At 52.3% G+C, this 24,010-nt stretch overlaps 1 protein-coding gene across 1 annotated transcript in view; it reads right to left on the bottom strand.

Annotated features, from left to right (window-relative positions):
• Window positions 1–12,234: 12,234 nt before the first annotated feature.
• UNC13A (unc-13 homolog A) overlaps window positions 12,235–24,010 on the bottom strand; it is a gene marked incomplete at both ends in the record, with an annotated part of 49,169 nt that continues 37,393 nt past the window's right edge. The window contains 8 exons of the mRNA XM_080815598.1: window positions 12,235–12,535; window positions 14,049–14,208; window positions 15,349–15,441; window positions 19,314–19,461; window positions 20,355–20,435; window positions 20,803–20,859; window positions 22,255–22,284; window positions 23,425–23,463. Coding sequence (XP_080671724.1) covers window positions 12,235–12,535; window positions 14,049–14,208; window positions 15,349–15,441; window positions 19,314–19,461; window positions 20,355–20,435; window positions 20,803–20,859; window positions 22,255–22,284; window positions 23,425–23,463 — 909 coding nt within the window. The remainder of the gene's footprint in view (window positions 12,536–14,048; window positions 14,209–15,348; window positions 15,442–19,313; window positions 19,462–20,354; window positions 20,436–20,802; window positions 20,860–22,254; window positions 22,285–23,424; window positions 23,464–24,010) is intronic.

Below are 24,010 nucleotides of genomic sequence, written 5' to 3'. Positions count from 1 at the left end.
CATCAGTGTGTCCTTTTCCTGGTCCACTGCATTGCTCACCACCAACACATGCTCACACTTCCCACACCCCCCAACTGCCGGCCAAGACATGGGAGAAGGTGAGGGCCAGCCAGGCGCTGGCGGGAAGCCCCCTGGTGGAGGGAGTGGGGGTGAGGGTGGAGTGAGCCCCGTTTCCGGCCTACCCCACCCCCATAAAATCTCCCTGAAATAGCCCAGCGACAGCTGACCCATCCCGCGGCCAACTGCAGCATCGTCTCCGATGACAGCAGGAGAGACGCTGTCATGTTCTGGGGTCTCCAGAAAACGGACTCCCAAGATGAGGATTTGAGTTGTCCCAGACATGACCCCAGGAAGCCACGATGTGGGTGGGGCCGTGAGACAAGGAGGGAAGGAGCCCTGAAGGAGGCCCCCATGAGCAATTGAGTCTGGGCCGCTGGGGACCACGGGAGAGAGCAGGGAGCATGCGCCTCTGAGGGGTCCCGCCCCAGGGGCGATGGAGGCGGGACATTTAGCTCTTCGTCAAATACTGGAAGGTTCTCAAGATCCTTCAGCCCTTGGAGCGTGTGGGTGCATACCCAAGCCTTTTACAAAATAACACAGAGGGCGTACGATCCTTGTGGAAGAATTAGAACATACAGCTAAGCAACTGAAAAAGCCCAACTAAATCCTATATCCTCAGAGAGGACAACCATGAACATTTTGGTGAAAAAACCTTCCCCATGTCTCACCCATGTGCAGGGTGCAAATATACACGCATATTCAAAAAAAGGATCATGTTCCATATACGGATTCGACCTCTCCCCCCACCCCCTGCCTGACTCTACACATTTTTATTCCATAAACGTGGGATCCGTTGGCACCCGGTTTTTCAGCAGTTTTCTTTTTTAAATTTAACAAAATATCGTGGACGTTCTAATCAGAGCAGACTCCTATGAATTCCTCATGGATTGTCACATACAATGTTCAGCGATGGTGACGGACTGCCATTCACGTGGCCGTTCTGACCCCAGACAGTCACCGCCCGACTGAGAGCCATGTAACACGTCCCATCCTTCCTGCTGGAGTTATTTCCGTTGGGTGAGCCGATGCAGGTGAAAATGCTGGATTCACGCGTGTGCACCGCTCATTTCATGCGGCTGCCGTATTTACCCTTCTTACCGTATTTACCCTCTTTGCTCGATCCTGTCTGTTCGTGTGTTTACGGAGGTGGATGATGCCAGTTTATTAACCTCTCATAGAACGTTGGAGTCATTTCTCATGTGTTCCAGTTACGTGGGACGTTTCTAAATCTTATTTTAACCCAATGAATGTCACCTGGGGTGTTTTTGTTTCTCGAAACATTGGGTGACGTTTGGAGACGTTTGTGGTTGTGGTGACTGGGGGTGGTGCTATTAGAATGCAGGGATGCGGGACGCCTGGGTGGCTCAGTTGGTTAAGCAGCTGCCTTTGGCTCAGGTCATGATCCCAGCGTCCTGGGATCGAGTCCCACATCGGGCTCCTTGCTCTGCGGGGAGCCTGCTTCTCCCTCTGCCTCTGCCTACCACTCTGTCTGCCTGTGCTCGCTTGCTGTCTCTCTAACAAAAAAATTAATTAAAAAAATTAAAAAAAAAAAAAAAAGAATGCAGGGATGCCCCTGCATGTCCTCAAGGGCACAGGGCAATCCCCTGACAAAGACTGATTTGGCCTCAGAGTCCACAGGGCTCTCGTTGAGAATCCTGTGCCAGTCCCATTCAGCCTCTTGGGGACCTGAGCCTGTGGCATGAAGTGAAGCTTCCTTTGCTACAAAATCTCTCTAAAACAGATTCTCAGGCTCTGCTCCCAGACTGAAGGGGTTAGAAGCTTAGAGGTGGTGACTGGGAATCCCAATTTTATTCTATTTTTTTTAATTAATTAATTTATTTATTTGGCAGAGAGAGACACAGCAAGAGAGAGAACATAAGCAAGGGGAGTGGGAGAGGGAGAAGCAGGCCTCCGATGCGGGGCTCGATCCTGGGACCCTGGGATCATGGCCTGAGCCGAAGGCAGATACTTAATGACTGAGCCACCTGGGTGCCCCCCCCAATTTTATTCTAAATAAAATCTCCAGAAGAGTCATATCCTTCCTTCTGGAATATATAGGTAGATAGATAGATACCTATACCATCTATCTATTTATCTATATATATATATCATCTGATATATGTATGTTTCCACTGAGATATATATATATATATATACACACACACACACATATACATATACACACACACACACACACACACACACATATAATCTCACAAGTTATATTCAGAAGTCTGAAATCAGTTTCACTTGGGTATAGTCAAGACGTCAGCAGGGTTGGTTCCTCCTGGAGGATCTAGGAGAGATTCCATGTTCTCGTTTTTTTTCCAGCTTCTTCTACTTCTTCACCTAACCTTCTTCCATCCCTCTTACAAAGACCCTTGGATTACACTTAGGGCCTGCTTGGATAATCCAGGATAATGTTCCCATCATCTCAAGATCCTCCATCACTTCTACAATGTTCATTTTGCCATTCCCATGTGTCCTTCCACAGGGGCCATGCTAAGCTTCTGTATATCCTTCCAATTTTTAGCATACGTGCTGCCAAAGCCAGCGCTCCTTTTGTCATTTGAAGTAATAGTCACAGGGGCACCCAGTGGCTCAGTCAGTTAAGCATTGGACTCTTGTCCTCGCTCAGGTCTTGATCTCAGGGTTGTGAGTTCAAGTTCCCTGTTGTGGAGACTATTCAAAAAAAAAAAGTAACATTCACAGATTCTGGGCAATGGAATGTGGATATCTTTGATGGAGGCTTTAGTTAGTCTACCATATTTATCCTTTTAGCAGGCTGTAATTGTGGCTGGGTCTATGAATGTGTCATAATTTCTTATGTATCATAATGTAGCATAGCAGTCAGAATTAAGGGTGGGAAACAGAAACCACTTGAGGTGTTTTTGGTTTTTTACGTGAACTGTGTGCCCAATGCAGGGCTTGAACTCATGACCTGGAGATCAAGATTCTCATGCTCTACTGACTGAGCCAGCCAGGCACCCCAAAAAACCCCTTGAGGTCTTTTGACACAAAGAGTTTCATATAGGACATTCACAACGGCTCAACTCTGCTGTTGTAGTGTGAGAGCAGCGGAGATGGAGCTGAATGAATGAAGCATGGCCTTGTGCCAATAAAACTTTATTTATAATAACAGGTAGTAGGCTGGATGAGGTCCAGGGGGCAGAGTTTACCACTCCTGGTGCACCTGGGGAGCAGGACCAGGACTGGTCCTACAGGAATGACTCTGCAGAACCTGCTCACCGGGGGGAACCGAGGCTCCCTCAAATCAAGGCAGGGTGTAGGAGGTCCTTGAAACCTCTGACTTTGGGCACACACCCTGTATCTGCAATCCAGAAATAGAATGCCACCTTTGTGTCTGCCATGATGGCTTTTCAACCCCCACCAAGTTTGTCACTGGAGAAGGGAATGCAGATTCCAGAACAACAGGTGTTTCCATGGCTGGCTGCTGGCAGAGAGAAGGGGAAGGAAAAACCAAGACAGCTCTGGTCTCTTCTGCCTTCCAGACACCCCCAGGCTTCTCCATAGCCGGACCTGAACACGTGCCCAGCTGTGGGAAACTACGAGCCTGGCTGCAGCTTTGTAGCCTCTGCCTGGAAAGGGGTTGGATCGGGGCGGGTTCTGAAGTCAACCCACCACTTCCTCCTCGTTTATTACTGTACTTTACGGTGATGGGAAGAATGACTGTGTAATTGTAGGATGCATAATCACGGAACCCATTATATGTAATTGCAGCATTAGGAACACAGTAATTATCATGCGATATAATAAATTATGTAATGAAATGTAATCGCACATAGATCATGAATCACAGAAATGTGTAATGCCCTCCAGGAAACTGTTTATCTTGTTCCCTGGGTGATCGTGCCGTGTTGGCAGGTGGCATGAGGAGGTGTGGGGAGATGGGAGTGGGATTGGAGTAGATTAAGGGGTGGGGGTGAGAGCAGGAGGACAGGGTGAGGTTGAGGCTGGGGGTTCAGGGACAGTGGAGGGTGGGGTGAGCATGGGGATGGTGTTGGAGTTTAGCCACAGGCTAGGGGAGGTGCGGAGAAAGAGGCAAGAGGGGGGAGTTGAATAATGGATTAGGTCAGAGGTTGGCACCCTCTGGCCCAGGGGCCCAAGACCGTCCAGCCAACTGTTTTTCTTTTTAATCTTTAAAATAGGGATGAAATTCAGATACTATAAACTTAGCCGCATGCATGTGGATGATTGCACAGCATTTAGTGCATTCACAGTGTTGCGCAGTCATCAGAAATTTCCATCCTCCCAAACTGGGACTCTGTCCCCATTAAACACAAACTCCTGCTCCCCTCTCCGCCCAGCCCCTGCCACTCACTGTCCTACATTCTGTCTCTGCGGATCTGGCTACTCAAGCGGGATCAAAAGTCTTCATCCTTTGGTGACCAGCTTCTTTCACTCAGCAGGGGATCCTTGAGATTCACCCATGTTGAGACCTGGGTCAGAAGCTCCTTCCTGTTCAAGGCTGAGGAATCTTCCAGGCTGTGGATAACCCCCCTCGCGCTGGCCCATTCCTCCACTGATGGACACTGGCTTGCTTCCATGTTTCGGCTCTTGTAAACCATGCTGCTCTGAACATGGGTGTCCAAATATCTCTTCCAGACCGGCTTTCAATTCTTTAGAGGATATTCCCAGAAGTGGAATTGTTGGGTCACATGGTAATTCTATTTTTAATCTCTCTCTCTCTTTTTTTAAAAGATTTTATTTATTTATTTGACAGACAGAGATCACAAGTAGGCAGAGAGGCAGGCAGAGAGAGAGAAGGGAGGAAGCAGGCTCCCTGCCGAGCAGAGAGCCCAATGCGGGGCTCCATCCCAGGACCCTGAGATCATGACCTGAGCCGAAGGCAGAGGCTTTAACCCACCGAGCCACCCAGGCGCCCCTACTTTTAATCTCTTTGGGACTCTCTCCTGTTTTCCGTCGGGGCTGCTTTCTGTTTTACATGCTCACTAACAGGACACGAGGGTTCTGATTTCCCCACATCCTCAATGCTTGCTGCCTTCTGGGGTTTTTGGTAGTAGCCCCCTTGATGATACGAGGTAGAATCCTCCTTTTTAAAAAAAAATCCTTAATGTTGTGCTTTTTTTTTTTTTAATCACACGTGCATATCCTGAAACTAGATCTGTGTTTGTAAATATATGTAACTAGTCGCTGGGCTTGCTTGCCATGGTCATGCCCTGTGAAGATGTGTAAGACTGATTTTTTCCCCCATCAACATCACACGTCTAACATTCATTCACATCCTTTGTCACAGAAGAGCTGCCCTCACACCAGAGAGAAGGTCTCTTGCCCACAGGTGCGGCATTGGCCATGAGCCTCTGTGTTTCCAAAGACAGCCTGTTTGGTTCTCAGAGCACACCAAGCAGCAGGAGTGAGCCGCTGTCCCTAAGCCTTGCTGGTGACATGACGGAGACCACAGGCTGAGGGACACGGGACCAAGGGCTGAGCCCCTGGGGTTGCAAGCAACAAACAAGCCTGTCCCCTGGGTCAGGGAGTGAGCCGTGATGGAGAAGTCACGCTGTGCAGCCCAGATGTCTAGCTCTGGAAACTGCTTGGTCTCAGAGGAGAGAGAGAGGAAACCCTGAGCTGAGCGAGATTCCATTTCTGCTCCCTGGTGGGATGGGGGCGCAAAACAGAAATTAAATTCAGCTGTAGGGGCGCCCTGAGCGGCTAAGTCAGTTAAGCATCTGACTCTTGGTTTTGGCTGGGGCTGTGATCTCAGGGGGCGTGGGTTCGAGTCCCATGTCCGGCTCTGTGCAGAGTCCGCTTGAGAGTCTCTCTTCTTTTCCCTCTGCCCCTTCCACTTGTGCACTCTCTCTAATAAATAAACAAATCTTAAAAAAAAATTAAATTCAACTGCAGAAAAATAAGGTTTTGTTCTTTGCGTGTTTATGAAATGAGATTCTCACCTGCTACATTAAAAAACAAAACAAAACAGGTAGGGACCAAAGTGGGACTGGGCGGGAGCTATCTGAGCACAGCCTTGGACTGATGGCCCAGAGAAAGGCTGGAGGGGACGATGGGGTGAGGGGGTGAGATCCTTCGCCCCAACCCGCTCCCCTTGGAGGAGGCCTAGGCAGGAACCCTGATTTATCAAACTGCGTAAGACCCGGCAAGCCAGAACACTTCCAGGACGATATTCACATCACAGAACCGCGTCTGTCTCACGGCCAACAACCTTGCTGACGACGTTGACCTGATCCTACAGGATGAAAGTGTTACCCAGGGCAGTGACAGCCTTGTCAAGGGTAAGAAATGAGCCTGGTGACCAGGAACTCCACCCCCAGAGAAGAAGCAGATTGGTTTCTTCCCTGGTTTTTGAGGAGCCAGCTTGGGGTCCCAGCACACCCCCATCCCACCCCCAGTATCATGTGACGGTCCCTCCGGCATCTGTCCTCCCTACACTTCTTGGATGAACAAAGCCTGACTAATTTTGGGGAATGATTTTGTGCCTTCTTATGTTGGCCAGAGGTGTTGGGACAGTGTGATTGATTCCTTCCTTCCTTAAAAAAAAAAAAAAAAAAGATTTTATTTGAGGGGTGCCTGGATGGCTCAGTTGGTTAAGCGGCTATATTCGGCTCAGATCATGATCCCAGGGTCCAGGGATCGAGCCCTGTGTCGGGCTCTCTGCTCTGTGGAGAACCTGCTTCTCCCTCTGCCTGCCGTTCTGCCTACCTATGCTCTCTCTCTGTCAAATAAATAAAGAAAATCTGTATATTTAAAAAAAAAGATTTGTCTGAGAGAGGGGCACCTGGATGGCTCCGTTGATTAAGTGTCTGCCTTCAGCTCGGGTCGTGATCCCAGAGTGCTGGGATCGAGTCCTGCGTTGGCTCCCTGCTCAGTGGGGAGCCTGCTTCTCCCTCTGCTCCCTGCTTGTGCTCTCTCTCGCTATCTCTGTTGTTATCTCTGTCCCTCTCTCAAACAAATAAATAAAATCTTATTAGAGAGAGAGAGAGAGCATGAGCAAGATGAAGGGCAGAGGGAGAAGCAGACTCCCTGCTGAGTGGGGAGCCTGACCCCAACTCAGACCATGGGCTCAATCCCAGGACTCTGGGATCATGACTTGAGCCAAGTGCAGACGCTTAACTGACCGAGCCGCCCAGATGCCCCAGGACAGTGTGATTTCTGAGCGATTTCTTGCAGTGTCGGTTCCTCCCTCCAGGCTGGGAGGCGATCACCACCATCCCAGGAATTCTCAATACATTTTTATTACTTAAGCTGGGAAAAACACAACACAACACAACACAACACAACAGCCACACATGGGGCTGTAGGGTGAGTATGAGTGTGTCCTAAGTCGCTTGAGCTAAGAGCAGGAGCTGCCCAAAGTCCTATCAGATCCCGGCTCTCCCCGCTCTGCAATATCCCCCCACTCTGGGCCTCACTTTCCCTTCTCCAAAGCTACCTGCGGACCAGTTGCATTCGTGGGCGGGGAGTGTGTTCAACAGCGGCTGTGAGTACTAAGGGGTCCATGAGTTTTTTGCCAATATGGGAATGCAAGAAAGCCACCACGCATCTGAGGCCGTGTGCTTTTGCTTTTTTTAATGTCTGCTGTTAATAAAATATTTTTACAGAGACCAAAAAGTCGGAATAGTGCAAAACATCTCAACACCATGCATTCATGACCACTTCTCGTTGGTTTTAAACATTTGTTCCAAGTCACATATTTACAGAGAGATGGGCGGGGATGGCGTCTGTGCAGACACCGGACCAACGGGATGGAATTAAAACAAACAAACAAACAAACAGCATTTTGAGTTCACATTTGCAATCACATGCTAAGAGAAGGTGTGTGGAGGAAGAACCCCCCTCGACTGCGTGGCCAGGTTTGGGGGGGTCTCAGGGAGCCGGGGCCAGGGGTGCAAAGTAAGTCTCCCTGGCTGTATGGCCTGGGATGCATGGGGGTGGGGGTGGGGGTTTCCACTCCGCCGGTGACGGTGCCTCAAGAGAGCCACTATGGTTAGGCGGGGGGTTGGGGAATGGGGAGGTCTTACTCGACACCGTCAACTTGATTTCTCTCTTTAAGAAAATAAAAGGCAAAGAGAAAAGCAACACGTGTCAGCGAAGACGACTTTGGTCCTTGACAGTTCTTAGGAAAGGATGTTCAGGGGGCAGACGGTGTGATCCGAAACGACCCCCCAGTGAGCTCCCCTCCCGCTCCACTGTGGCAGCAGAGTTTAGGGGCGACTCTGGGCTGTCCCTGCTCTGCCCCGCCCCTCAGTGTCCCCATCTACAAAATGAACAGCGCAGGGTGTGGGGGACAGCAAGGTCTCTGAGGTCCCAAAGATTTCTAGTTGGGTGTTAAGTTTTTTGCATCTCTGATGGGGGCACGGTGAGGTTTCAGGCTCTGAGGCCTGAGAAGGATTGCGGGTCAAGGCCAGGCACCTGCTCGTTTTACATAAATCCTTCCGGGATGGGCTGGTGAGAGCCAGAGAGAACAGTGGGTTCCTCTTCCTTCTAGATTCCCTACTTTTCTCCCCATCTCTGAGTCTCTCTCCATCTCAAGGTTGCTCTGTGTCCACCCCCCACCGCCCAGAGACTCTCAAGATCTTCCTGGGTGTGATCTCGCCCTCTTAATTTCTCCCCTTTTCTTTCTCTCTATCCTTCCCTCTTCTCTCATTGTGTCCTTACTCTGGGACACTGTCCCTCTTGGGGGGGGGGGCACAGGAAGAAGTGATCGGCTCTGTCCAAAATGCCCCTCGATGTCACACTCCCCCTCCCTGACAACGGCCAACCCTACTTTATCCTTTCCCAGACCCGTGAAAATCTAGGGCATGTTCCTGGCATGAAATGAGGTCTGATACAACCCTGAGGCCTCACCAGGGCTCAGAACTTCGGGCATCCCAGGTGAGGTGGTGAATGGCCTTGGGGAAACCCTGTTCCTCTCTGACGCTTGTTCCGATACAGGAACTTTCTAGTTCCAAAGGCTTCCAGGCCCTGAGACTCCTTTCCTGTCTCCTCCTTGTCTGCTCTCGCCCGCTCTCCATTCTGTGTTGTGTGACTCAGCAGCAGTCTTGCTGGAGCACGTTCTGTGTGCCCAGGTCTACGTGGGAGGGGAAGGTTGGTATGGACAGACATGGATAGACATGCATGTGAACCCCCCACCCCAAGACATAATTCTACTAGGCATACCCTCCCCATCATCCCCCTGTGCCCAGTCTGTACTTGGTGAATTTGGGCCTATCCAGAGGCCTTAGACCCTAGTTGGGGGAAATAGAGCGTGTCACAGACAACTCTCAGCCCCCTGGCATCAGGGACAGAGGCTGGGGGAAGTTCTGAGGAGGAGCAGGGAGGGTTTTCTACAGGAGAGGATATTTGTGATGGGTTTTGAGGGATAAATAGGAGTTCTCTGGGGGAAAGAAGAGGGAGTAAATTTCCAAAACAGTTCTAGCCTGGGAGTCAGAAAAAGTCATTCAATAAATACTACCTAAAGCTCCCTCCACGTGTCTGGGTGGTGCTGGGGAAGTTTACACACACACACACATACTCATTCATTCACACACATGGGCAGGCCTTGACCAAAGACTCCCAAGGATTCTTGGGAAATAAATTGGCTCTCTCAGGCAGAAGCTCAGCTCCCCCTTTTCCTGCTGGTCATCCATAAATATTTCTGGGTTCACCCCAGGTCATATTACCTCCCCTTAGGGGTGTTGCTGGTGTTCTCAACCTGAATCATCTATCCACCTCACTCCCACCTACCCCTGAAGGTGGTCTGAATTTAAAATCTGCCTCTCAGTCCATGCAATAGATTCTAAGCTCCCTCCTTGCCAACCCCCACCTGCCTCTGGCCCCAGACCCCTCCCCCACCATCCTGTGGGAAAACTGGCATCTTAACCTCTGATTCAGAACCTTCTGGCACCTGAATCTGCCTAAAATTAGGGGATACAGAACACCTCCAGGTAACTTCTCTGAGAAAGTAGTGCCATTTCTTCCAGACTTGTTCACATACCAGGAAACCGTCAATATAAGCATACAACTCTCAATGCCTAAGGTTTGCATATGGCCTCCTTAGAAATGCCAAGCCCTTGGGCAGTGCACCATGTGGACAACTGTACCCAGTGGACTGGGGTTCATCTAAGGGGTGAGTTTTGTTTTTTTTTTGTGTGTGTGTATCCTTCAAAAATCTTCTCAGGTATTAGTTTCAGTGTTCCCAAAGCACTTTGCCTCTCCCCCAAACTGCATTGGTCCATTCTCCATGAGGTGGTCAGAGGGAGCTTTTGAAACCTGACTTCCAGACTCTCCTGGGCTTTTAAATCTCCTGGGGCTCCCCAAGTGTCTTAGCATAAAATAAAAACTCCCCAGGGCAGCACACAAGGCCCTGCCTGGTCTGACATCTCCACAGGGGGCTCCCGGACATCAACACCTCCTCCTCGTTGTCCCCCTCGTCAGCCACATCGACCTCGCTGTGCTTCAAGCCTGCCCACCTCAGCCTTTGCACCTACTGTTCCCTCCGCCTGGAGCTTTTTCTCTCTAATGGGTGGTTCCTTCTCCTTTTTCACCTCCTCAGAAAGCCCTCCCTCGCTTTGCTGTCTGACACAGGCCCCATCACTCCAGGAGACCAGCTACTCCTCACCTTGCCCCTGTTTTAATTTTTCCCTAGTACAAGAGAATCTTGTACTTGTCAGTCTGGCAGAAAAAAAACAAATGGCACACAAGCACCCATCCAACATGGAAAAGCAGATTGCGGGCAAAGACAGGCCAGGACAAACTTTCCCAAAACGTTCTGCCTGCATGAACTACAATGGGGAAACTTGACTCTGGCCAGATTGGCCCACTATTGCCTCCTGGAGGAAAAGCTTTAGGCAGGTAGAGGCCCCACCTGGAGGTATCCTGTGGCACAATGTTTGAATGAATGAATAAGATTTTGGAGACTAAGCTCCAAGTATGTTTATATATTTACTTACACACACACACACACACACACACACACACACACACACACACACACACACACACCCCTAGAGTTTCTGGTCTCTTTCTTGCCTGCCTGGAGAATTCTGGGAGAGGAAAAAGGGGTTCAGAGGGTGCCTGGGTCCAGGAAATCCCAAATCCTCTCTTTTTTTTGGTGGGAGATCTAGAGTTCTCACAGAATCTCCCCATAGGGTCCCAGGGGAAAGGGGTCAAGGGCAGGGGTTTTGCTGGGCAGCCAGACATGGGAGAAGGGGGCAGTGGGGTCTTGGCCCAGAACCCCCATCCCTTATAAGGATTGGGGGAGGTCCCCTGAAGAGGGGTTAGCAGCAATGGGGAGCTGTGTCGGGTCATCCGATCTCAGCCCACCCTTAGATGGGGCACACAGGCCAAAGGGAGTAGTAGGGAGAGGGTGTGGCACTGGGATCTTCAGCAAAGTCTCATGGCACTGGGATCTTCAGCAAAGTCTCAAGCAGCTCTCTGGGCCTCAGTTTTGCCATCTCTTAAATGGGTGGGTTGAACTCTATGATATGAGAATGGGGTATGTTGGGGGAAAAGGAGAGGCAAACCCCCACAGGGAAGTGGGGGCAGCGCGGGTGCTTCAGAGCCGTCCACTCGGCCCCCAGGGTTTGGGCGCCCGAGGGCGCATGTGCTTTTGAAATCCCATCCTCCCCTCCTTCCCCGTGTATTTTTTGCACAAAACGAAAAGACACTCTGGTCCAACCTGGGCCCTCCAACAAGCATCCTAGTGCCTCCAACCCCTAGGCCACCCCAGGAGGCGCTCCAGGAAGCCCTGCCCCTTGCCCAGGGCCCGCCCCTTGAGGGAGCTGAGAGTTCCATACTTGGCAATTGGTCTTGGGCCCCAGGGCTTGGGGACCCATCTTATGGCTTTTCCAGGGGACAGGAGGCAGGGCCTCCCCGTACCAGAGCCCCAGGATCTGGCCTCCTCCATAGGGGGCGGGACTTCCTCCCATCCCAGCTCCAAATGTCCCCTAGGCGCTGGGGACTTGGCTTCTAGTAGGGGATGTGGCTTCTTCCTTCATAGCGCCCTAGGGCGTGGCCTCTCGAGGGGGCGGGGCGTCATCCGTTCACAATTCCCTAGAGGGGTGCGCTAAGTCAAGGGCGCAGGCGCAGCCAGCCCTCTGCACAGAGCCCGAAGACTCGCCCTCCGGGAGGTCCCAGCGCGCAGACGCCGCCCCGCCCCGTGCGCAGGCGCAGTGCTGCCCGCCCGCGTGCCCCGCACTAGGGCGCAGGCGCGGCACCGCCCTCCTCGGCGGAGCGCGTGTCTGACTTGAGCTTGACGAACTCCTTGGCGACCTCGTCATTGCTGCGCTGTGACAGGATGCGCAGCACCGTGAGGCCCGTGTCGTCCATATGGATGCGGCGGCCCAGTGGCAGCCAGCAGGCGGCACTCCCGCGCTGGGCCAGCTCTCGCAGCTGCAGTACGGCCAGCCCCACCGTGCGGTCCTCGCGCGCGAAGCAGTAGTCCTTGACGCACACCTGCAGCTCGTAGCACTCCGGGCCCACGTCGGCGCTCAGCGTGCTGCGGGGCGGCGAGGGGTGAGGGGGTGGGGGAGAGGGGGCTGGGCGTAAGGACAGCCCCACCTGCCGGGCTCCCACGCCCCTACGGCTGACCCCGCCTCCGCGCCGGGCCACGCCCCCAGGCCACCAGAGCTGGGGCACGCCCACATTTCCTTACCCACACCCCTGTTCCCCAGTAATCGCTGTCCTGTCTCTCCTTCCTCCCTTCTCCCCCCACCCCACCTCTAACCGACAACGTCCCCCACCATCCCACTCCTAGCCCCGGGCCAAACCACGTCCCCACCCAGGTGATAGTTCCCCGAGACTCCCTGGTTAGACCATGCTTCCACCCCGTGGTATCTGCGTCCACACCTTTGGCCAGCTGAGCTGCTGTTCCCACCATCCTGTCCCAGATATCGCACCCAGAAGTCCCTTTACCGGGCTCTTACCTGGAATCCAAGTTCTCTCCTTGACGTGTTCCTTCCCCCATATTCCCTAGCTCTTCCTTCTTACCCCTAAGGCTCTCTCCGCATGACCTGCTCTCATGCCTCACCATGAGTGACCCCCCAACACACTCCAGCTTGCCTCCCCTACCCCCAAGCTAGGCCCCTAAGGCTGGGCTTCTGCCCCCAGGAGACCTGCCCTGATGGGCCATGCCCACACTGCTCCCCAGAAACACCCTCCTTCACTGTACTTCCCAGCCCTCAAGTACTACCGCCTGCCCCAGGAAACATCTGCTCCACAACTAGACCAAGCCCTTGCTCCCAAGCATTTATTTCTTCAGGTGTCCTACCACTCCAAAGTCCTTTGACCAAGTGCCCTATTCTTGTCCTCTCCCCTTACCCCTCTGCACTTCTCTCCCCCGAGAACACCCCCCAACATGATCCTGCCCCCGTGAGGTTTGCACCTGACCCAAATATGTGCCCACCGCAAGCAATACCCTGATCAGACTTATTTGAGCTCCCCAGCTCATCTGCCCCTCTGGACCCCTGATGCCCCATCTGGATAGGACCCCTCCCTCATTCACTTGACAGGCATCCCTGGAACACACTCGGCTTCTGTCCCCTACCTGTGACTCCTCCAGCCCTGCCACGACAGCCCTCACAAGGCTCACTGCTGACTCCAGGAGACCTGCCCCCTGCCGCTGAGACCCTCACCCACACATTCCTTGCCCCATCATGGCCCCTCATGGCCCTTACTAGACCTGAGTGTACAGCCCCGGAAATGGCCCTGCCCAACATGCCCCCTCTTCCCAGACTTCCCCTTTTCTTCACAAGCCTTCATCAACATGTTATATTACATTCATGGCCTCCCCTGGGAACTGCTTGTCTCCCAGAGTGGTTACACCCATCCCCTCACCAATGTCACTCATGCACTAAGGTGCCTTCCTTCCAGTTCCCTCTCCTAGGATGTGACCCCTCTCATCCCTGTGCCAAGGAATCACCCGCCCACCAGACATCCCTCTTCTACTAGACCCTTAGGTTCAGCTGGCAGATGTCCCCCGCCCATCTTCCCCAAACCATTCTTAGACTCACAACTGGAAGCTCTCGTTGTACTTGGGGGCCCAGCTGTTGTTCTTGGATTTGGTTGCAAACTTGCGTTTCTTGTCGCTGAGCTGGGGCCCGATGATGTTGACCTCGATGAACGGCCGGAAAATGCCAGAAGTCTGCCACTTGAGGTCATTGGCAGCCACGACTGTTAGGGGAAGTAGAGGATAAGGCTGTCAGGGTCCCCTCCTACACAGCTGTGGTTTTCAAAGCCTGTCTGAAAGAATACATTTCCCAGAATGTTCCTATAGTGAAGTGTCGCTTTATGACTAAGTTCCAGCCAGTGAAATTTTAGTGAAAGGAAGTGATGTGGACAAATTTCAGGTTGTGGCTTAAACTTTCTCCTCCTTCTAGCTGCATGCTGGGATGCTTCTGGGTACTGAATTCTTTGGTACCCTATAGAGGAGGAAAGGTACCCTATTAGGGATGAAAGTGCAACAAAAGGGGTGCCTGGGTGGCTCAGTGAGTTAAGCCTCTGCCTTTGGCTCAGGTCATGATCTCAGGGTCCTGGGATTGAGCCCTGCATCAGGCTCTCTGCTCGGCTGGGAGCCTGCTTCCTCCCTCTCACTCTGCCTGCCTCTCTGCCTACTTGTGATCTCTCTCTGTCAAATAAATAAATAAAGTCTTAAAAAAAAAAAAAAGAAAGTGCAACAAAAGATGGCAGGGGTGCCCAAATCTGTGAAGCCTCCAATGTCAGCTCTGGGCTGATTGTCCTTGGTTACCTCAGAGAAAATTTCATTCTGTCTTGTTTAAGCCACTGTCATTTTAGGCCTTGGTTAAAACAGTTCAATCTGTGTTGTAATTTAATAGTATTTTTTTAAGATTTTATTTATTTATTTGAAAGAGAAATAGAGAGAGCACGCGCACACAAGTAGACAGAGAGGCAGGCTGAGGCAGAGAGAGAAGCAGGCTCCCTGCCGAGCAAGGAGCCTGATGCGGGACTCGATCCCAGGACCCTGGGATCATGACCTGAGCCGAAGGCAGCAGCTTAACCTACTGAGCCACCCAGGTGCCCCTGTGTTGTAATTTAAAAAAACAAAAACAAAGACAAAAGGAAGGCAGAGCTGAGAGATGGAGAAGGTAGAATTAAGCCCCATAACACTGAGTCCCTGGATCCAGCCATGCCTGAGGGTGAATTATTTCTGGAATGTTTAGTTTTATGAAACCCTTTTTTTTTTTTTTTAATGAAAAATGTTTTTCTTGCTTAAGCTAGTTTGAGTTTGGTTTCTGTCATAGGACCTAGTGAGTCCTGGCAAAGGCACTCCCTCTCCCAACTCAGACTACTCACCTTTCACAGTGACCTTGTGTTCCCCAGTTCCTGGATGAGTGAAGAGCTCAACGTGGACTGAAACTTCACCCACAGGGTCTTCCACACCCGAGCCTGGGCGGGGTAGGGGAGGATGCTTGGCATGAGCTCCATTCTTCCCACCCACTCTAAGGGACCTGGACCACTTCCCATCTACCATGTGCTGGCGGCACCAGGTCATCAGCCCTGACAGGGTGGCACTGAGGGTGGGGCTATGATGGCAAGTGACCTTAGGAAGCCAGGAATGCTGGGTTTGGGCCTTTCACTACCTTGTTGCATGATCTCAGGTAGATCTCTTAACTTCTCTGAGCTTAATGCATCTGCCCTCGATTTTTCTCATTCCACTGACTGCCATGTTGTCAAAACTTAGTCTTCATCTTACACACCACTGTACACACCCTGGCTTCCTGGGTCTCATTTTCTCCTTTTGGTTGCACCAATGCCACACTCTTTAGGTTCTCTTCCTACAGACTAGCTTCTAGACTAGACTAGAAGCAGACTAGACTGCTTCTCACTCTTTTGTCACTGCCTCCTTCTCTTTCAATGGTCAAACTGTTGGGACTCCCTTCTTTGTCTTCACTCCCTCTCGAAGTACTCACACACTAGAAAATCCTACTGATTCTATCTTCTAAATACACCCAGAATCTGGCCCGCCTCCTTGGCTCCATCATGTTCCATCCCCCATCATCACATGCCTGGACTATTGCACTAGCCCCCACCCTGTCTCCCGAATCCTCCTCTCAGCTTCTCTCCATACACCAGCTAGAGTAATCCTATTAGGTGAGCACACTTCCTTCCTCTGCTCAAAACACTTCCATGGTTTCCATCTCGCTCTGAAATAATCAAAGTCCTTTTGCAATGTCCCTCTCAATGTGTCTTCACTATTACCTCTCCTGCCTCACCTCTGTCCACTCTCACCCTCGCTCACTCTGCTCCGGCCACACAGGGTTCCTCACTGTTTCTCCAAAATGCTGGTGATAACCCAGAGTCCTCACTTCTTCTGAAGTGACAGCTTGTAGGGTTATCTTTATTTTCCCTGCCCCAACGCTATTCCTGTTTCAATAGAGAATCTCAAGTTTCCATTGAGAAATGGCCTCCAAGCCCACCTCAGATCTTGTGGCTCCATCTTGCACGAAATGAACCATGGCTGCCCAAACAGAGCATTCCCTGCCCTTAATTGCAGAGATTGGTTCAAAAATGGTCATGTGACCCACACCGGGCCAATCATTGTTAGCCCTGGGACTTTAGCTGTAACTCTGAGGAAAGAGTCTGGTGCTAAGCTGGCAAGGCTGTCTGCCCAAAGTGGGAAAAGCCTACATCACAGATATCTCAACAGAGACAAGTGACCAATGACATTGTCAGAAACTCTGGATCCAGCTATTATTGATGTCAACACAGCCCTTAATCTTTCAGTTCCAGGCCCACAAATTCCCTTGTCTGCTTGGGTCTGGGTAAGGTGTGTTTCTGTTTGTGGCCACCACAATGCCCTGATTGGTGGGTTCTGATGGGGTCACTGAATGGGGCAGCTTAAAAGCTTTGTCCTGTCTCTCTCTCTGTGGCTCTGGAAAGGCATCCTGTGGGGCCTGGGGACCTGTGACCGCCAGCACCCCCGCGTTCCTTCCCTGCCCCTCAGGAAGCTCCCACACCTTGAGCACCCCATGCATGGGGGGGAGGAAAAGGGGGAGTCAGGGGTGGGTGTTCAAGGTTAATCCGGTTACCTGGCACTGGGTGGGAAGTGACTGAGGCTCAGGGGACAGAGAGGTCTGGAGACCCCCATCACCCCACTACTGGGGCGTGCACCCCCCCCCAACCTCGCTGCCCACCCCAGGCCACCTTCCTTGTCATCTCAGGCTCTGGATCCCCCCTCCCCCCAACCAGTCACATGCTCAGCCTCACCTCCCCCCACCCCAAGGCTGATGCTTCAGCAAGCTCAATCCGGGCCAGACTGAGGGTGCCGGGGGGGAGTTGGACAGTGGTGGGTGGGGTGAGGGGTCAGACCATGGCCAAAGCTAGTAAGAAGGGGGAGGAGGGCAATGCTGGGCGCCCCCATCCCGTGGTTTGCTGGCTCCAAGGGGAAGGGTCTTTCCTGGGCCTCTCTGTACTTACCCCAATCCCACCCCTCCCCGAGTCCCTGGCCCCCCTGTAGGGGAAGGTTCCTTGGGCAAGTGGCTTAATCTCCTTTGAGACTCAGCTTCCTCATCTGTGGAATGATGCACCGCCCTGTGGGGCAATTGGGAGAAATCTTTTCAAAAATCCCTGAGAAATGCTTCTTGGCACAAACGCTGGCTCAGAGTTAGAGCCTGAAAACTGATAGTTTTCTATGCTTGGAAGAATGACATCAGTAATAATAATAGTTAATAATAATAATAGTTAATAATAATAATAATAACAACAACAACAACAACAACAAAAAATACACTTCCTGGGAGTTACTACATGTATTACAGGTCAAGAACTGCTCCAAATTTAATTCATCTAATCCTAAAAATAATCTTATGAATTAAGGCCCTTGACTGTTCCAGTTGTACAGATGGGAAAGCTGAGACTCAGGGAGGTGAGATAATCCCGCAGACGCCCAGCCACCAGAGTGGCGGAGCTGGGATCAGAGCCCACTGGGATCTGAGTCCACTCTTAACCGTGCAGGCGCTATCCAGGGGACCCGGGATCTGGTTTGAGATGCACCCAGGAAGAAGCGGGTTCCGACTCGAATTGCTTCTCCTTCCCCACGTGGAACCAGCAAGCCGTCCTTCCCCCTCATCCACCTAGGCCCCCACAGCCAGTCTGGCCTGGGCCGAGCCCGGCAGGCCGGGGAGGCGGAAGGACGGGCCTTTTACTAGCCGGGGCCGGGAGGGGCGCAGGCACCGGGCACCGGGCGCGGGCGGGCGGGCGGGCGGGCGGCGGCGGCACGTACCCTTCTCAGGATAAATGTCTTCACTAAGGGTAAACCTAGTCCCTTTTCCACCATGGACTAATCACAGGGGAAGGTGGAGAAAGGAGGGAAGGGAGGGGTGGGGGGAGAGACGAGCGAGCGAGAGGCGAGGATGGAGGGTGAGTGTGCGTGGCGGGGAGCAGGGGAGGCGCGGAGAGGGGGCAGCGAGTGAGAGGGAGGAGAAACAAGAGAGAGAGAAACGTCAGCTGCAGACGGACGGACAGACAGCCTCCCGCTCCGGGGGGACACCGGGGACACTAAAAGCAGCAGCTTGGACTGGAGGCCCGACGCCCAGGGAGGGCCCTAGGTCCTGGGCTGTCTGTGGGGGGAGGGGGTCGCTCCCCTGCCCCCAGCTTCTGCTTGATGGCAGCTCTCCCTCCCACCCCACTGCTGGGTCAGAGGCCAAACTTCTTTCCCTTGTCTTAGGACCAGTTTTGTATGGGGTCCTCACGGAGGAGAACGAGGACCCTGAGTCCTGCTCTCCCCAGCCCCAGCTGCTGTGTGTGAACTCAGAGAGGGACAGGAGACAGAGGCAAGAGAAGAGACAGAGAAAGACAGAATTTGAGAAATGGAAACTCCCTTTGGGTCCACACCTCCATGTTGGGATCCCTCCCATCCCCGGGGCTGTCAATCATTCCTATGCTGCATGACGTCATATGCCCCGCCCCCCGAGATGTCAACCACTTCCTGAATCCAATACTTCAAAGTCCCGTCCCTAAGAGCTGTCAATCACTCCCTGGTCCTGCTTCAAAGAAGTCCCGCCCCACAGCTTTCAGTCACCTTCTGGCCCCACGGTGTCACAGATTTTTCCCAGGAGATGCAAATCACCTCCTGGCCAATGACGTCAGAGGTCCCGCCCCCACGAGTAGTCTTTCACTCATTGGCCGCGTGCCATCACGCAGCTCAGGCGCTCCCGGGAGCTGTCAATTGCCCCGGCCCCTGTCACAGAGGAGGTGAGTCTGCGGCAGCCTCGCTGGCTAGGGGCTGGGTTGCCGCAGGCTGGCAAGCCGCCGCTTACCCTGGGCCGCTTGTGTCTGCACGAAGGTCTTGATGAGCAGGTCCGTGGCCTGGGTGTAGAGGGACAGGGCGTAGCGCAGGGACTGCAGGTCTGGGCTCTTCTCCAGGAAAGTCTTCTTGAGGCCCACGCCACCCGCGTGGAAGTATTGCTGTGGAGGACAAGGTGGGGAGAGGCGAGACTAGTTAGGCAGCCCCAATACCCCCTCCCCAACCCCGCTGCCCTTCAGTGGTGATGGGCTGGGGGGCGGACCTTCAGAACACCCCAGTCGTGCTCTGCTACTCCCTCACCTCCAACCCTGCCCCAAACGCGACGGTGGGCTTTCAGCCCTCTCAAAATAATACCCATGCTTCTCGCCTCTCCTCAAGCCCTTTGTGGCCCCAATCCGGCAACCTCCCAGTCTTTTCTCAAAAGGTCTTCCCTAGAACGTACCTGCCTCAGGGTCTTTGCACTTAACTGTGCTCCCTGGTGGGACACCCCCACACCCCAAACAACTTCAAGCACCTTATTTTGCCATAGCTGGCTCCTTGTCCTCCCTTGGTTAAGATCACAAGGAGCTTTCCTTGACCACCCTCCTGTTTCACTATAATTATTTCAGCAAAAATTCCCTTCAGAGTAGTTTTCATTTCATGGAGACCACGGCGCCTTTCACTGAGTTCTTGCATGGGCTGGTCCTCTGCCTAGAATGCTTTGTTTGCTTTGCCTTGCAAACTCCTATGCATTCCTCAAGACCCACCTCCCACATGCCTTCTTTCTGAAAGCCCTCTCTTCTCCCTCCCTGGTCTCTCCCAGCTCCCATCCTTCCTTCTACCTTACCCTGGCCCGACAGAGCTGGGGCTGTCTGTATCTGGCTGGCCCCCTGAACCCAGGGCTCCTCAGGGCCCTGCCATCAGCCAGCCTGGAACTGACAGAAGCATCAGGGAGTCATCAGGGAGTATTTCTAAATTGGATGAAGTAAGGTGGGTTCAAGCCTAGGTCCATGTCTACACCAGTCAAACCTTTTGCTTGCTCCACCTGGGATGGGACAAGGGTGGGACCTCTCACCTTGATGGTGTCCAGGGCCAGTTCAACTACTGCACACTGCTTTGGAGTCAAGCTCTTGGCTTCTTCTCGTACCATGTGGTCCTGGATGGATAGAGAGAGGGCCCAGGTAGGCAGATAGGCCCCACCTTAGGGATCTGCCTGGCTATGGGCCTCATCCCTGTAAAACTCTGACACGTTCGGTAGTGGGTCTGTCTTTTCATCATTGTGTCCCTGGTACCTAACACATGACTGGCATGTGGCAGGGGCTCAATATTTGTTGAATAAATGATTTGTACCCTTGATCAAACTGTATCTGAAGCTGAGTTTTGCAGATCTTTCCGAAACACTGGAGCAAATAAATCGGGCTTAAATCGGTCTGAGTAGGGTTTCTGCCCCTTGAACATGTCACCATTTTGCGAACTTTCCCCTAGGAAGCTTCCCCACCCCAATCTTCCACCCTTGGCCTCACCTTGAGTTTAGACAGCTGACCCAGCTCTTTGGCTGCGTTGAAGATCATCTGGGTTCCCTGCAGGTAACAACAGTCACAGCCAAAGTGAGGGTGGGGGTCCTCCAGACCAATCCCCACAGCCCTACTGACACCTTAGCCTTGGACACCATCTTGGTTCTTGTCCAGAGGCTCTGGGCAAGGCAATGGTTGTGTCCCAGGGGCAGAGGTCTGGAACTCCCCTTCAGGAAGTGCTGAGGAGGAGGTGGTGACTTTGTCCCTGCAAATCCCAGTGTGGGCACACTACCCACCCTCTCACCTCCACCAGAACCCCAGGTTTGTGGGACAGAGAAGGAAAAGAGTGGGCAGTGAGGAGCCATGGGTGCAGGGACCTCTGGATGGTGTTTGTCAGTTTGGGACAGGTTTGCCAACCCGAAGTCAGAGGGTTTTAAGAAAAATATGGGATGGTCTCTGGTGACCCCACCACCACAACTCCTGGGGCCCAATGCTACTGTGGGAGAATTTCCCCAGTCATCTGGGTAGCTGTTAGTCTGACCCTGTAAAAGGAAGAATCCTCCCCACCAACACACACCTCAGTACCCATCCCCCACCCTACCCAAAACAGACACCAGCAAGATGGCATCCTGGTTATGGCTCCAATGAGCCAACTGGGACTGGGTTCAAATCCCAGCTCTGCTGTGTGGCCCTGGGCAAGTCACTTAACCTCTCTGAACCTCAGCTTTCCTATCTAGTTGGGGAAAATCATATCCACTTCATGGTTTAGCTGGAGCTAAATGTGTCTTTGTTCAATGTTCACTGTTATTATCATCTGGTTTCAAGGTCATGAGCAGTGCTGGGAGCAATGGTTGGCCTGGAAGCCATGAGTCCTGCCCCCCTCAACCACTGTGCTGGGTGACCTGAGGCATGTCCTTGGACTTTTCTGGGTCTGTTTCCTTCCCTGGTTAACAGAGGCACCTATACTAGCTTAGGGGATAGGGTAGGCCTAAGTATCAGTGAGGTCCTGCATTTACTGGGCTCTGGGGTGGTCTGGGGTCCTGAGCAGGACTGGGCAGGGAGGAGGGCCTTTCACAGCTGGGGTGCTTGGAATCACATTGATGGTCTACCAGCTGGCCAGTGGGAGCTGGTTATCCTGCTGCTACTAAGATCCTTACCATCATCCTGGCTGTTGCTACTCTTTTGATTCCATGTCTGTGATTCCCTGAGGCTGTCCTGAGGCATAGCTACTTAGGAGCCCAGCTGTCTGGTCCTTGGTTTCCCCTGCCACCCCTCCTCCCCTCCTGCCGCCCTCCCACCCACCAACCCTCACAAGCAAACCAGACAAACAAAGGAAGAAGAGACCACAGACGGGTTCACAGTGCGCCCCCAGACGGCACAGACCACAGAGGTGGAAGGAGGCATGGGATGGGGAGGGGGTTGGGGGTGGGAGCCAGACAGACAGTGAGAGGCTGGTCTTACATCTGAGTGGCTTGGCAATTTCACCCTGCCCTGTGGAGAGAATCAGGTGGAGGTCAGAGTTTGGGTGGCTGTTGGGAGGATGCTCACTGGGGCTTCCCTGCCCCCTCAAAGCACAGTCCCACTCCCCAGCCCACAAGCAGCCCCCCAGGTCCTGAGTCTAACACTGGGCCCCCTCCCCAGCTAGGCACCTTCCCTTGTCTCCGACTGGGGGCTCTGGCCAGACACCAGACTGCCAGGAGGCTACAACCAGCCCATCACCTGGGGACAGCCTGTCTAGGAATGGGGTGCCTTGGGGAGGGGGAGAAAAGAGAAAGAACTTGGGTTTCTCTCCTCTCCCAACCCCCAAGACTTTTCCCCAGCAGGCCTGACTCTAAAAGAAATGTACTTATAGGTATCACAAGTTCCCTCAATGTAGAGACACACACCCAAGTATATCCACACAAGTGCAGAAAGTTTATACACACACACACCTGGATCAGCACATGTACACACAGAAGAACTCACACACTAAAATATACACATGCACTCCCAAACACTTGCACATGTGTGCACAATCACACACATAAACTCACACACTCACCCCCACATGGATGCACTTACATGTGTATGGTGCCTGGAACAGTGAATGTGCCCCCCCCCCAAAGGGCTGGATGAGTGAGTAGGGAAGTCCTACAACCCATGTTCATGAAGCAGAGACCCCACTTGTGTGCTCACAGATATGATAGTTCCTGCATGAATGCACAGCAAGGGCAACTGTTCATGTATTGCCACAGCTTCCATCTCCTTACAACAAACACCCATTAGAACAATAACAACAACACCAAAATCTACATGAAAAACAACACATATCTCAATCCAGGGCAGTGGTCCAGTGTCTGGGCCCTTCTCAAAGCCACAGAATTTAGCTGAGCCCAGGGCTGAGATGAGTGCTTTGGGTTTTGTTATGAGGGGGTGGGAACTGTTTGCACATATGTTTGCTCACAAGTGCACACACACTCCAAGCCATGTCCCTGGAGAATCAACTCATTCTGACTTCTGGCTTTGTGGGACTTGTTAGGACATCTGTCTTTACCTATGATCCCCAGCTGACCTTCCTACCCATGCACATGAACACACACATGCACCAGACACCAGAGCTCAGGACCTCAGCACAGATGAGGCCCTCATTACCTTTTCTAATCCCTTGCCATGTTTTCTCAAGAGGGTGCCCTGCAGAGACAATGTCACAGGGTGATCAACCTAGCAGGCCATGTGGGGTGGGAACCCAGGGTGATCACACATGTACTCATGGGGACAGGAGGTAAGGGGCATCTATATTGCACAGGGGGCTGATTGCTGGGTTGCATGGGAGAATGTGTGCATACCTTAATGACCAACTCTTAAAAAACTATAAGAGAGTCAGAGAGATAGAAAAGAGAAAGAGAGAGGAGAAATAGAAATTTCTATTTCCAGAGAGAATTTTCCAGAGAGAAAGAAGTCATTGCCAAAATATAACCCATTTACATTTACTGTAGATATGAGGATCTTGTTTCTTGGGTCAACAGGAGATCAAACAGGCTTCAAATTCAGACAAACCTGAATTTGAAACCTGACTCTGGCATATGTTTACTATGTGGCCTTGAGCAAGTGACTCCTCCTCTCTGAGCATCAGTTTTCCTCATCTGCAAAATGGGAATAATAATAATATCCACCTCACTTAAAGGGTTGTCTTGAAGGTGGGCTATAAGAGCAACTATGAGATCTAGCATACAAAGCA

This window comes from Martes martes (assembly GCF_963455335.1).
Source record: "Martes martes genome assembly, chromosome: 1".
Taxonomy (NCBI): Eukaryota; Metazoa; Chordata; class Mammalia; order Carnivora; family Mustelidae; genus Martes; species Martes martes.
The sequence above is the reverse complement of the archived record's forward strand: the minus strand, read 5'-3'. Positions and strand labels throughout refer to the sequence as shown.